General features: G+C 40.9%; 1 protein-coding gene across 1 annotated transcript in view; it reads left to right on the forward strand.

The window, feature by feature from the left end:
- The window catches only part of LOC143928080 (complement factor H-like), a 250,907-nt gene that overhangs the window by 47,053 nt on the left and 190,357 nt on the right, over positions 1-13,497 (forward strand). Inside the window, exon 2 of the mRNA XM_077452695.1 lies at positions 7,810-7,995. Coding sequence (XP_077308821.1) covers positions 7,810-7,995 — 186 coding nt within the window. The remainder of the gene's footprint in view (positions 1-7,809; positions 7,996-13,497) is intronic.

Consider the following 13,497-nt stretch of genomic DNA (forward strand, 5'->3'; position numbering starts at 1 on the left):
TATTCAATTGCTGCCTCCTTCTTTGCAGGATCAAGCTGGAAAGAAAACCGGTATTTCTGGCAGCAGTAGCATGGCCCAGAAGGTCATGGTATGCAGAGATCATAAAGATGGCAGTGGAGGATCTGTGGTCCATTCCACTTAGGCCAGACCTGCACTCACAGGGGCCGATATTCCATCCTTCTTACGAATGCTAAATTTAATAGCTTGGCTATTGAATCCCTCATTCTAAAGAAACGTGGGCTTTCCAGGTCAGTTTTCTCAATTTTAATCATAAGAGCCAAGTCTCAGCCTTATCTGTTTTATTTCAAAAGACTGCTTGCTACGCATTCTTTAGTTTGGAGTTTCATGCAAGGAGGGATGCAGATTAATCCATCAGTTAAATCACCCTTAAGCCCTTGGGACTGGAATTTAGTTTTGTCAGTGTTACAAATTTACATTTGAACAGATACAGAATATTCCCTGAGGCCGCGTACACACGGGCGGACTGTTCGCCCAACTTTGTCCGCTGAACAGTGTTTCAGCGGACAGTCCGCTCGTGTGTGGGCTTCAGCGGACAGTTTCAGCGGACAGTCTGACGAACAAAGTTTTTCGGAATTCCCGTTAGACAGTCCGCTGAAACTTGGTTTGAGCGGACAGTCCGCTCGTGTGTACGCGGCCTGAGTCTTTCTCACTAGGAAGCTGGTATTTTTGGTCGCTATCCTCAGCAAGGAGGGTTTCAGAATTGGCTGCTCTTTCTTGAGCCATATTTGACTATTCATGAGAGCAGAATGGTGTTACGCCCTCATCCAGGCTTTTGCAAAAGTGGTTTCAAGCTTTCATCTGAATGAAAAGATTGTCCTGCCATCATTTTTCCCAAAACTATGTTCCAGGGAAGAAAATTCACTACATTGTCTTGATGTGGTGAGAGCAGTGAAAATCTATTTAAAAGCAACTGCTCAGATCCATAAGACTGATGTCTTATTTATTCTGCCAGAGGGTCCTAAGAAAGGACAGGCAGCGCCAAAATCCACTGTTGCTAAGTGAATTTGGCAAGTTAGAATTCAAACTTATAATCTAAGGGGTAAGATTCTCCCTTCTTTAAGTTAAGCCGCAATCTACCAGAGTGGTGGTGCTTCATGGGCAGTGCGTCACAAGGCCTCCACGGCTCAAAATCTATAAGGCCGTAACTTGGTCTTCAGTGCACATATTCACCACATTCTATCAAGTGGATGTAAAATGGAATGAGGATATCGCTTTCAGTCGCAGTGTGCTGCAGGCAGAAGCATAAGTCCTCAGGTCTGGGGGTGCCCTACGGGTTGTGTCTTCCTTCCCTCAAGTAGCATTGCTATGGGACATCCCATTAAGTAAATACTTAAGGCTCTGTGTCCTATGATGTACGATAAAGAAAATAGGATTTTGTTATAACAGCTTACCTGTAAAATCCTTTTACAGGTACATCATAGGGCACAGAGGTCCTGTCCTTTTTTTATGGGGTATAAGTATATTGCTTGGCTACAAAAACTGATGTGCTCCTGGAAGGAGGAGGGGTTATATAGGCAGTCAACTTTCTTAATTAGGGTTTACCAGTGTCAACACCTGAAGGTGGCCTATAACCAATTAAGTAAATACTTAAGGCTCTGTGTCCTATGATGTACTCAAAGAAAAGGATTTTACAGGTAATCCTATTTTTTTGCCTTCCACCTGGACTTGTCCTTTGCCTGCATACTGACCATGTCTTTGCCTGCTGCCTGAACTGACCTTGTCCTATAAATTACCACATTTCTGCCTGTCTTCTGGATGGATCCTTTGCCTGTTTGCTGACCATTTCACTGCCCCTGCCACTTGAACTAATCCCTCTGCACATTCCACTAACTACAGTCCTGCGAGCAGGGGCATACCTAGAGAATTTGGCACCAGGGGCGGATCCTATATCTGGCACCCCCCCAAGATGGCAGACAGCATAGCGCACTGCACGTCGACGTGCTGACATCAAGTGGCATCACATGTAGTGCCTCTGCGCACTGCGGGCTGGAACCCAGAAGAACCATCATCCCTCTGCTCCCCTGGACGGCCAGGTCCCTCCTCCTCTGCAAAAACGGCACCGACCGACTCAAAGATTGTCATCAGGCGGGCTGCGCCAGACAGAAAAACATGGAACCTGCAGTGACACACTCATTAGGTACTACTGCCATTGGCGTCACTAGGGTTGGTGTCACCCCCCTAAAAAAAATTATATTCCTGTTTTCTGAAAGTGCGCCAAAGATGCAGCATGGAATTTTGTCGCTCTTACAGAAACCGCAGAAAAAATTTGCAACCTAATAGAAATCTATAGGACTGCAGTTAGAACTGCAGGTAAACTATAGGAAGACCCTTTTACATTACACAGCCCTCGCACCTCTGGGCACCTTTACATTACACAGCCCCCACATTTCTGTCCCCATTTTCATTACACAGATCTGCACTTCTGGACCCATTTTTCTTACACAGCTCTGGACCCCTATACATTACACAGCCCCTGCACCTCTGTATCCCTTTACATTACACAGCCCCCGGACCTCTGCACCCCTTTACATTACACAGCCCTCACACACCTCTGGACCCCTTTACATACACAGCCCCCCTACACCTCTGGATAGATTTACATTAAACAGTCTCTATCCCCGAAGCTCTGCCCCTTCCTAACTTATTTGGGCATGAAGAGTGGGAGACACAGATGAGTGGAACAGGGAGCAAGAGGCTAGCATCCAATCACCTGCTAGACAACTTGGAAAGTTGACTTCGGCAGATATCGCTGTCTATTCAGCGCTGCTGTTTCTCTCTCCCTGTCTCCCGCTCTCTGCTCCGCACTCCTGTGTTAGTGAGCAGTGGAAGCAATCTGGCAACCAACCCTGGGTATCACCCTGGTTGCCACACATTGGGGTGGTGTAACCCCCCACCCTTGGTATGCCACTGCCTGCAAGACACCAGTTCCAGCAATTATCTGGAGACAACTGCACTCCTTGAATCACATGTATTCTTTTGTTCACTCTTCAGCTTCCTGTATTTCCTGGCCAGTGAACATAACATTATATATATTTACTGGAGACAGCCACATAGAGCTGCTTGGCTTACAGGAAAGGGGACTGCTACAAGTGAAGCAACACTTAGATATAACCCCTCACCACTTGTACAGAGACAGACATTACAGCACACTGTTTATGATACAATATTGATTAATGTTGTCATACAAAAGATGCAATGTCAGGTACATAATATGTCCAAACACTTAAAAAGTCTCACACATGTGGTATTTCCATCCTCGAGAGTAGCAGAGCGTGTTTTGGGGTGTACTTCTAAGTATGTCCATACTGTGTGTGGGGAATATCTTAAAAAATCCAAAACTTTGTGTAAAAAAATAAATAAATTACAATATAGTTTTTTTTCTGTTAAAATTCTTATAACTATAATGTGGAACTTGCTTATAAATATATGTGTAGTTCCAAATATGCCAAAACAGTGTTACGAATAGGGATGAGCTCGGTGTTCGACTCAGCCGTTCGTCTGTTCTGCGAATTCAGAACTTTCACAATTCGCACCAAATTTTTGTGGCACGAACGGCCCACAATGCACAATGCCATCACAATGCATTGCTGTCTCATGATTGGCCAAGTATGTATTGTGACCCCACATGCTTGGCCAATCACAGCGCCGGCAGCGAGGAGAGCCATAATTGGCCAATTATAGTTATGGGGGTTTAGTACACGCCCCACACTATATAAGGCTGCCAGCGTGGTGGCCTTGTGTAGTGTGTTTTCCGGCGTGCAGGGAAAGAGCTAGATAGGCAGGGACAGTGTGTTCTTTTCTCAGGCATCTTAAAGTTAAAGTGGTGTTGTGTGCCTCCAGCACAGTATACACCTGTATCCACCCTTTATTGCTGTTTTTCTCTAATTAAGGCATCTGCAGGAGTTAGTGGGTGTTGTGTGCCTCCAGCACAGTATACACCTGTATCTACCCTTTATTGCTTGTGTTCTCTAATACAGGCAACTGCAGGAGTTAGTGGGTGTTGTGTGCCTCCAGCACAGCACAGTATACACCTGTATCTACCCTTTATTGCTGGTGTTCTCTAATACAGGCATCTGCAGGAGTTAAAGTGGGTGTTGTGTGCCTCCAGCACAGTATACACCTGAAGATATCCCTTATTGGTGGTGTTGTCTGTTGCATATCTTGCATATTAGCCTTTAAAATGAGCACTTTTGATTTTGAACATTCGAGTCCCATAGACTTTAATAGGGTTCTAAAGTTCGTACGAATTTTAGGTCCGTTCGAAGGTTCTGGTGCGAACCGAACCGGGGGGGTGTTCGACTCATCCCTAGTTAGGAATATCAATTTATTTAACATTTTTGTGTAATAAAAAATATAAATTTCTTTCTTCATCTTTCCAAAATTTGCAGCAAAAAGTAAATACTCACTATGCCTCTTAAAAAATAGTTTTGGGTGTTTGAGTTTCAAAAGGTGGTAATTTATAAGTGTTTCTACTGTCCTGCTGCTCCAGGACTCCAAAAATGTAATAGCTTGTCAGAAATAGGGATGAGCCGAACACCCCCGTGTTCGGTTCGCATCCAGAACATGCGAACAGGCAAAAAAATTATTTCGAACACACGAACACCGTTAAAGTTTATGGGACTCGAATGTGAAAAATCAAGTGCTAATTTTAAAGGCTAATATTTATAAGTTATTGTCATAAAAAGGGTCTGGGGACCTGGGTCCTGCCCCAGGGGACATGTATTAATGCAAAAAAAAAATACTAATACTTAAAGTGAAACAATAAAGGTGTAATACTCCTTTAAATTTTGTACCTGGGGGGTGTCTATAGTATGCCTGTACAGTGCCGCATGTTTCCCGTGTTTAGAAAAGTCCCTGTACAAAATGTCATTTCTAAAGGAAAAAGGGTAATTTAAAAGGATCTGGTATGGATTTTGAGGGGGACCCCTACGCCATTTTTCTTTATTTGGTGCAGGGTGCCCCTTAATATCCATACCAGACCTGAAGGGCCTGTTAATGGAATTTGGGGGGCCCCACCCCACGCAATTTTTTTTTAAATTTTGGTTTGAGGGTTCCCCTTAATATTCATAACAGACCCAAAGGGCCTGGTTCATGGACTGGGAGGAATCCCTATGTCGTTTTTTTCAATGACTTTCATCTTTATTGCCAAGACCTGACAATTCATTATAGCCGCGAGTACTTTTAAATTACTTTTTTTTCTTTAGAAATTATATTTTGTGCAGGGACTTTTCTAAACACGGAAAACATGCGCCACTTTACAGGCATACTATAGACACCCCCAGTTATGAAATTTAAAGGAGTATTTCACTTTTATTGTTTCACTTTAAACATTATTAAAATCACTGTTCCCGAAAAAACAGCAATTTTTTTCATTTCATATCCCATGCATTATCATATACCATTCCTATCATTTTTTTCACTTGATGATCTTCTAACTTTATAGGAGGGGTACGGGTTGGAGAAAAAGAGCACAAAATTGTGGCATATGCGAATGACATCCTAATGTATGTAGCCAACCCAAGAGTGACTTCGCCAAATATAATTAAGGAAATTAAAGCGTATGGGGAACGCTCACATTTTAAAATAAACCCAATAAAGACAGAAATATTAAATACTGGATTAGGAAAAAGTGAAGCTCAGACTTTTCAAAAAGAATTCCCATTTAATGGGTAAAAGAAGAACTAAAATACCTGGGAATTAAATTAACAGCAACAATCAAAAAAAAATACCCGGCAAATTATATTCCATTAATAAATGAGATTAAGGAAGAAATTAAAAAACGAAGTACAAAACCAATATAATGGATTGGAAGAACAAACATGTTTAAAATGATATTACCAAAGCTGATATACAAATTTCAGATGTTACCAATTGGGCTCCCGCAGAGTTTTTTCAAGATAATAAAAACAATATTGATAAAATACATCTAGCAAAACTAAAAGTCGAGAATCAATTTTGCACAAATCATGAGGAGTAGGGAACACAGAGGATTGGCATTAATCGGTATTATAAAGCAGTAGTTATAGCAGGAATGATTGAGTGGACAAATGGAAATAGTGAAAAAAAATGGGTAGAGATGGAAAACACAATGAGTAGGACCACATTGCACAAAAGTAATGGATTTAGAAAGTCACGACCTGACTAAAAATGTTTTTAAAACCTGGGACACAGTACATCAGAAACACAAATGTAAATAAAATTCACTGTTAATGGCTCTCACTGGAACACATTTTTTTTACACCGGGTAATGAGATATTTGTAGATCACGAGATAAGAAACCCACAATTGAAAGATATAATGATTAAAGGAAGGATGAAAACACGACTAGAACTAGAAGAATCCAATAAGTGGAAGATAAGAGAATGGAAACTCAATCAATTACGACACTTGGTAAATACACTTCCACATCCAATCAGAGATGAAGGGGAATTAAGCCCACTGGAAAAACTTTGTTTCACACAAATGTCACAGAAAAATGGAATATCAAAAATATATGGAATATTATCAGACTTAGAAGGAAAAGGAAGACCTGCCTACATAGAACAATGGGAAAAAGAATTAGATATAAAGTTAGAAGATCATCAAGTGAAAAAAATGATAGAAATGGTATATGATAATGCATGGGATATGAAAACCATTGAAATTAATTATAAACTCTTAACAAGTTGGTACCCCAGAGAGATTTCACAGATATCAACCAGAGAGACCACCATTGTGCTGGAGAAACTGAAAACAAAGGGCAACGATGATCCACATATAGTGGAAGTGTCCAGAAATAAAAGGATATTGGCAAGAAATGGTGGATAATATAAAGGAGATAACTGGCGAGATAATAGAAAAAAATATATGGACTTGCCTATTCCACGACTCAAAAATCCCAAAGAAACAATATATGAAAACAATGACCCCAAAACTTTTGAATGCTACAAAGGGTTTGATCCCAAAGAAATGGTTAACCAGTGAAAAATCTGGTATAAGCGAGTGGTTTGAACAAATAGACTATTATAGTAAAATGGACCTATTAAGTAGCAGGGATGTGGAACACGAGAAGAACTACACCAGTACATGGGAAGGTTGAAAAAACGTTAAAGTCTTGGGTAAATATTTGGAGAAAATTAAAGAAGGAGAAGGGCTGTGAGCCAAACATTGAAAGGACCTAGAAAGGAACAAACCAAGGGGGGTGGGGATGGGGGGGGGGGGGGGGGGTAGTGGAAAAAGGGAAAGAGAGAATAAGGAATAGGTAAAGTAATAAGAGTAGTTTGTTTTTGTAAAAATAATTTAAACTATTTAAATAATTAATAAAGAGATTGTTAAATGAAGGAGAAGAGAGAAACGAGAAAAGAAAAGAATGAGAAAAGGGGCGGGGTAGGGAAAAAAAAGGGGAAAAAAAGAAAAGAGAAGGAAAGGCCACTATGATGTGAGAACAAGACAGGACAAAATTGAACTGCAAAGTTGAAAATGTCTCTTGGAAAAATTTCACTGAAGTGGATTAAAACAAAACAAAACAAAAAAAAAACTAAAGGAAACTTTTTTAAAAATATTTTATAGTAAAAAAAAAATAATTAAAAAAATTTGGTAAGAGAGCTTTCTTTTGGTGGTATTTATTCACTATCTGTCTAAAAAAAAAGATATAAAATTAATTTGGTTGCACTGTTGCATAGCTGAATAATTGTCAATCAAAGTATCAGTGTTGAAAACTGAAAAATGACCTAAACAGGAAGGGGGTTTAACATTCTGGATTTCAAGTGGTTAAAAAAAAACAGTAACTGTATTTTTTTTTATTTCTAGGTAGTTGCAAAATTCCACCAAGATTGGAATTTGCGGAGTTGTCAAGGTCCTCGGAACAAGAATCATTTCCCATGGGACATGTAGTATATTATACTTGCCGCCCTGGATATTCACGCTATGGGGGGGCTATTAAAATGATCTGCTCAGAAGGCACATGGCTACAAGTGTCAGGAGGAGACTGCAAAAGTAAGTACAATGAGTTGTTTTGGTATAACAGTAGATGTTCAGAATTGCTTTTAATCTTATCCCAACAGTACATACAAAGAATACACATAATTAAAGATAAATGGAGTAGAGGGATAGGGGATTTTTGTGGTGCTTATAGACAAGAAAAAAGTTCATATAAGAAAAAATATAACAAATTTTAATAGAGTTCATGATTAAAAAGCTCACAAATTCGATTGTGAGCTTTTAATCGTGAACTCTATTAAAATTTATATATCAATATTATGTTATGTTTTTTCTTATATGAACTTTTTCATGGTCTATAAGCACCGCAAAAATCCCCTATACCTCTACTCCATTTATCTTAATATTTGGGATGAGGTGACAACTTTATGGGTCTTCCACCAGTAGTCGGACTTTAAGCTTTTCTTGGTCACACATAATTAAAGTATACAAAAAATATATATTTTTTTGTCCATTTAGTCTTATATCCCATTATATTGGGATGCAACACTGTTGCATGCATAATTCAAAGAAATCGAATTAAGGCTCTCTTATTCTTGTTAATATACTATATATGTGCTTAAGTGGTGGTTTTGTATATTATTTTAAAATGTAGAAGATTATGTTTAATAAATATGCATATTAGTAAATTAGTAGGTTAGAAAGTCTTATTTAGTTTTGTGTTTGTAAACATTATTTTATACAGCTACAATAATTCTTTTTTTCTATTCCTAAAAACATTCCAGCCTTTCTAGCGAGATTAAAGACAGCCTTCCAATAATATCATTCACAAAATTCACCTTATCACCACATTTGTTTTCCATAACAAAGACAAGATTTGAAAAGGCGCACAATAAACCGTAACAATACCCAATTTAAGATTTAAGCTTTGGAAAGATGCTTTGTTTTTAGTTTATCCTCCAGAAAATACGCACTTAATATCTCTGCAGCAAGGGCTGTATTTCTAGCCGGGAAATCCCATCACTGGTTTCTCTGCCTGCATACATATTCCTTTTGGGGGGAAAAATTATTTTTTTAGAGCTTATTACAATTATTGAAATCACTTTGTCAAAGAATACATTTTTTTCAACCGTTGATCATAGATATACTGTATGCGCCCTTTACAAAATATTTCTAAACAGTCATATTTAATTCGAAGATACTGTTAACATATAGAGAATGTGATGGTGAGAGGCTCTGGACTGATGGAGCTGGTCTTGGGGTAAATGTCACTGTTTGACACTTTAAGGACCAAAAGCTACTTTAAGAAGGAGGGGAAAGTTTGTGAGCTCTCCTTGTTATGATATAAAAATAAAATTAGAGAAAATAGGTTGTAAGCACAGTCCATTGCAGGTAGAGAGGGGCCAAGGGAGGAAGAGGCAAGTGGATTGAAATATGTATCTGTATCGCTTTGCTGATGTTTGGGTTTCCCTAATCCTGGTGTTAATGACCCACTAGACAGTACTATACTCTCTGACACACCAAGATTGAAAAAAGGGTTGTTTATTGCCCAGCGGAGTAAGCCCTTGTACACACGGTCGGAGATACCGACAACCAAATCCGTCTGAGTAATTCCGACGGATTAATTCCGGAAGAGGTCCAGAAGTGATGTTGCATACACACGGTCGGACTAAGTTGTCGGAAAATCTGATTGTACATAACGTGATGACGTTATTTCGTTACGACGGGACTACATTCAGACTAGTAGCCAATAGCTTTGGCCTAGGAATTTCATCTGAGCATGCGTGGCACTTTGTCCGTTGGAGTAGGCTACACATGATCGGAGTATGTCCGATAGGAGCATTTTGTCTGAAAATTTTACCGGTAAGTTGGTAAAGTTTGTCCTTCGGATATTCCGACGGAAACAGTCCGATGCAGACCACACACAGTCGGAATATCTGACAAAACGGTCCAATAGGAAACATTCCGACAGAATCTCCGACCATGTGTACAAGGGCTAAGACAGAAGCAACAATATCAATAAATAGAGAAAAACAGTGATGATAAGCAATGTACACAATAACACAACCTGCAAACAAGATCATTACAGAATCATGTATGATAAGTACCCAACAACCTGATTTAAGGGAAATGTTTAGATCTCCTGTGCCCTAACTTAGGAGGCTGTCCTAAATATGAAAGCTACACATAGAGGCCAGTGGTAAATAGCTGTTGGCAGCCTGTATTGGGGCCCAAAGTCTACGTTAAAGCACTCCAAACAAAGATTTTTTAATCATAATAAGGAAAGAAATAATCTGTAGAACAAATCCTTATTCCTCCCCAGGCACTATTCTTCTGGGATTTTTAGTTCCATGCAGTCTTTACTGATCCTAGGCTGCCACTAGGGTACTGCTCACCCCACGAGTCCCTGCAGCTCCCTGCTTTAACACACTAACTGATAATGCTGGGCAGGACTTCAGCCTCTGTGACAGTGAATAACCAAGTCATTATCTTGTCTGCCAGTGGTGTTGCATGGGTTGTCTGACCTTCCTAATCCCTACACCAATCTACTTGACCACTACACAAACCTACCTGGTTCCCACACTGACCTACCTGACCACTAAACTAACCTCCCTGATTCCTACACTGACCTACCTGAATACTACATAACCAACCTGATTCCTACACTGACCTACCTGACCACTAGACTAACCTACCTGATTCCTACACTGACCTACCTGACCACTACACTAACCTACCTGATTCCTATACTGGCCACTACACTGACATACCTGATTCCTACATTGACCACTACACTGACCTACCTGTCCACTACACTGACCTACCTGTTCACTACAATGACCACTACACTACATTGACCACTACACTACACTGACCACTATAATACACACTATACAACACTACCCACTACACTGTACTACACTGACCACTACACTGCACTGACCACTACACTGACCACTACACTGCACTACCCACTACACTACACATTACACTACACTACCCACTACATTGCATTACCCACTGCACTACACTGACCACTACATTACACTACACTGCACTGACCACTACCCACTACACTATACTGTCCACTACAATACATTGACCACTAAACTACCCACTACACTACCCACTACATTTCACTGACCACTACCCTGCACTGACTAATACCCACCACACTGACCACTACACTACACTGACCACTACACTGCACTGACCACTACCCACTACACTGTCCACTACACTACATTGACGACTACACTGCACTGACCAATACCCACTACACTACACTGTCTGCTTCACTACCCTGACCACTACACTACCCACTATACTACAATGGCCACTACACTACCCACTACACTATACTACCCACTACACTACCAACTACACCAACCACTGCACTGACCTACCTATAGTATTCCTATACTGATCACTACATGGCATGACTCTGCTTGTTTACTCTCTTTCTCTCTCTGGCTGGCTGCTTCCTCTCCCCAGATCATGTCCACTCCCCCCAGGCCAGTAACATGACTCGACTCTCACGAGGTAGCCTCACCTGCTTTTTGTCTTCCATCCATGATCGTTCGGCTCTGCCTCTGCTCTGCCACACTGACAGACTGGCCGTCTCAACAGGGAAATGATCAGAGATTTGGAGGAGAGGAGGAGGAGAGTAAGGCGGCAGATCACATCAAGGGGGAGGCAGCACTCTAGGAGCAACCTTTGCGCATGTGCCACCTGTGATCACAGACAGGCCAGCCCTGCCACTGCCCATTTGCACAATCACAAGGTTCTCCACACCTAATGGATAGTATAATGGAATTCGGACAGAGTGACACACACTGGCGTGGAATTGCACCCCCTTAAATGTTGCGCCTGGGGCAGCACTCCCCCCGCACCCCCCACGCTATGCCACTGCTGTCTGCAGAAACACAATGCTCCTGCTCTTTCTCCCCTGGCCCAGCAACACAGTGTAATTATGGCTAAGGAGAGAGGAAGGACAACACTGTGGGTGGCCTGTCAGCGCTCAGGGCCATGCAGCTGCAGCCTGCCAGGCTACATAACACCCCCACTAAAAAGTCTTTGTTCCCCCAAAGAGGCAACATTGGCACAGAAGATATAACAAAATTAGCAATAAAACAGTTCAAAACTAGGCACTATAGACCAATAAGGTCAAGCTAATTTTACATTTCCTTGTAAAAAGAGCCAGCATGGGGAGTCAACAAAGCATGCCAGAAGGCAGTCCAGGGTCTTTTTCCACCAAAGTCATGGTAGATAGCATCTGTATCTAGACAGACATGTCAGTATTTTTGAAAGGTGTATTGATCTTTTGTATAAAGGAATACTAATGCGCTCCACCTAATGGTTTAAGGAAGACTAAATACGTACAAAATTTTATACACAGGAAGCAGCCAGCATAAGAACGGTGATCTCAGCACCGAAAGTAGATGTATAAAAAATAGTATAAATAAATGCGGCGCTACCTAAAAGTGCATATACATATAAAATAAAATAGTGATAGCAAAAATAAAGTGCAAATAAGATACTATCCCACTAGATAATAAATACAGCATATATAGTGCAAAAAATATGAATCTGCATAAATAATCCAAGTGCAAAAATATATATAGAGTGAAGATAGGTGAAAAAATTAAAATATCAATCCAGTGATTATGTATAAATTGATCAATATTAACAAGTGATTGTCCACAAAAAACATGCACTGATGGCTGAAAAACTTGCAAAAATAAAGTTCATGCAGAAAGTGTAGAAATAATTTCCAGAAGTGACAATCCACTGCAAACTTCAGTGCCTATTATGTGCACCACCTATTTCCCCCAGCCTCTCACCTCCAATAACTGGTAAATAGGCGCTGTGTATAATTAAAATAGCTGCTGGCTCCTTATTCATCCAGTCTCACTGCTCCACCGCTGTCAATGTCTCACTGTATATCACTATGTAATGCATGCCCTCCCAATTACTCCAGGATGTCCAACAGGTATATAATGGAAGAAGACAGAGGGGCTTTCATGTGTAGTAATTAATAACCATTTTATTTAAAAGGAAAAATCCACACTTACATGAAAACATACAGCAGAACATGCAGCAGACGCGGACTTCCGGTTTCGGCCGTAACCGGAAGTGGTATGTGCGACACCAAATTCCTTCCCTGACGCGTTGCGTTACACCTCGTAACTTTTTCTAACTTTTTCCATTTGCACAATCACAAGGTTCTCCACACCTAATGGATAGTATAATGGAATTCGGACAGAGTGACACACACTGGCGTGGAATTGCACCCCCTTAAATGTTGCGCCTGGGGCAGCACTCCCCCCGCACCCCCCACGCTATGCCACTGCTATCTGCAGAAACACAATGCTCCTGCTCTTTCTCCCCTGGCCCAGCAACACAGTGTAATTATGGCTAAGGAGAGAGGAAGGACAACACTGTGGGTGGCCTGTCAGCGCTCAGGGCCATGCAGCTGCAGCCTGCCAGGCTACATAACACCCCCACTAAAAAGTCTTTGTTCCCCCAAAGAGGCAACATTGGCACAGAAGATATAAC

This window comes from Lithobates pipiens, unplaced genomic scaffold (genome assembly GCF_037356315.1).
Source record: "Lithobates pipiens isolate NorthernLeopardFrog02 unplaced genomic scaffold, aLitPip1_a1.2 Scaffold_23, whole genome shotgun sequence".
Taxonomy (NCBI): Eukaryota; Metazoa; Chordata; class Amphibia; order Anura; family Ranidae; genus Lithobates; species Lithobates pipiens.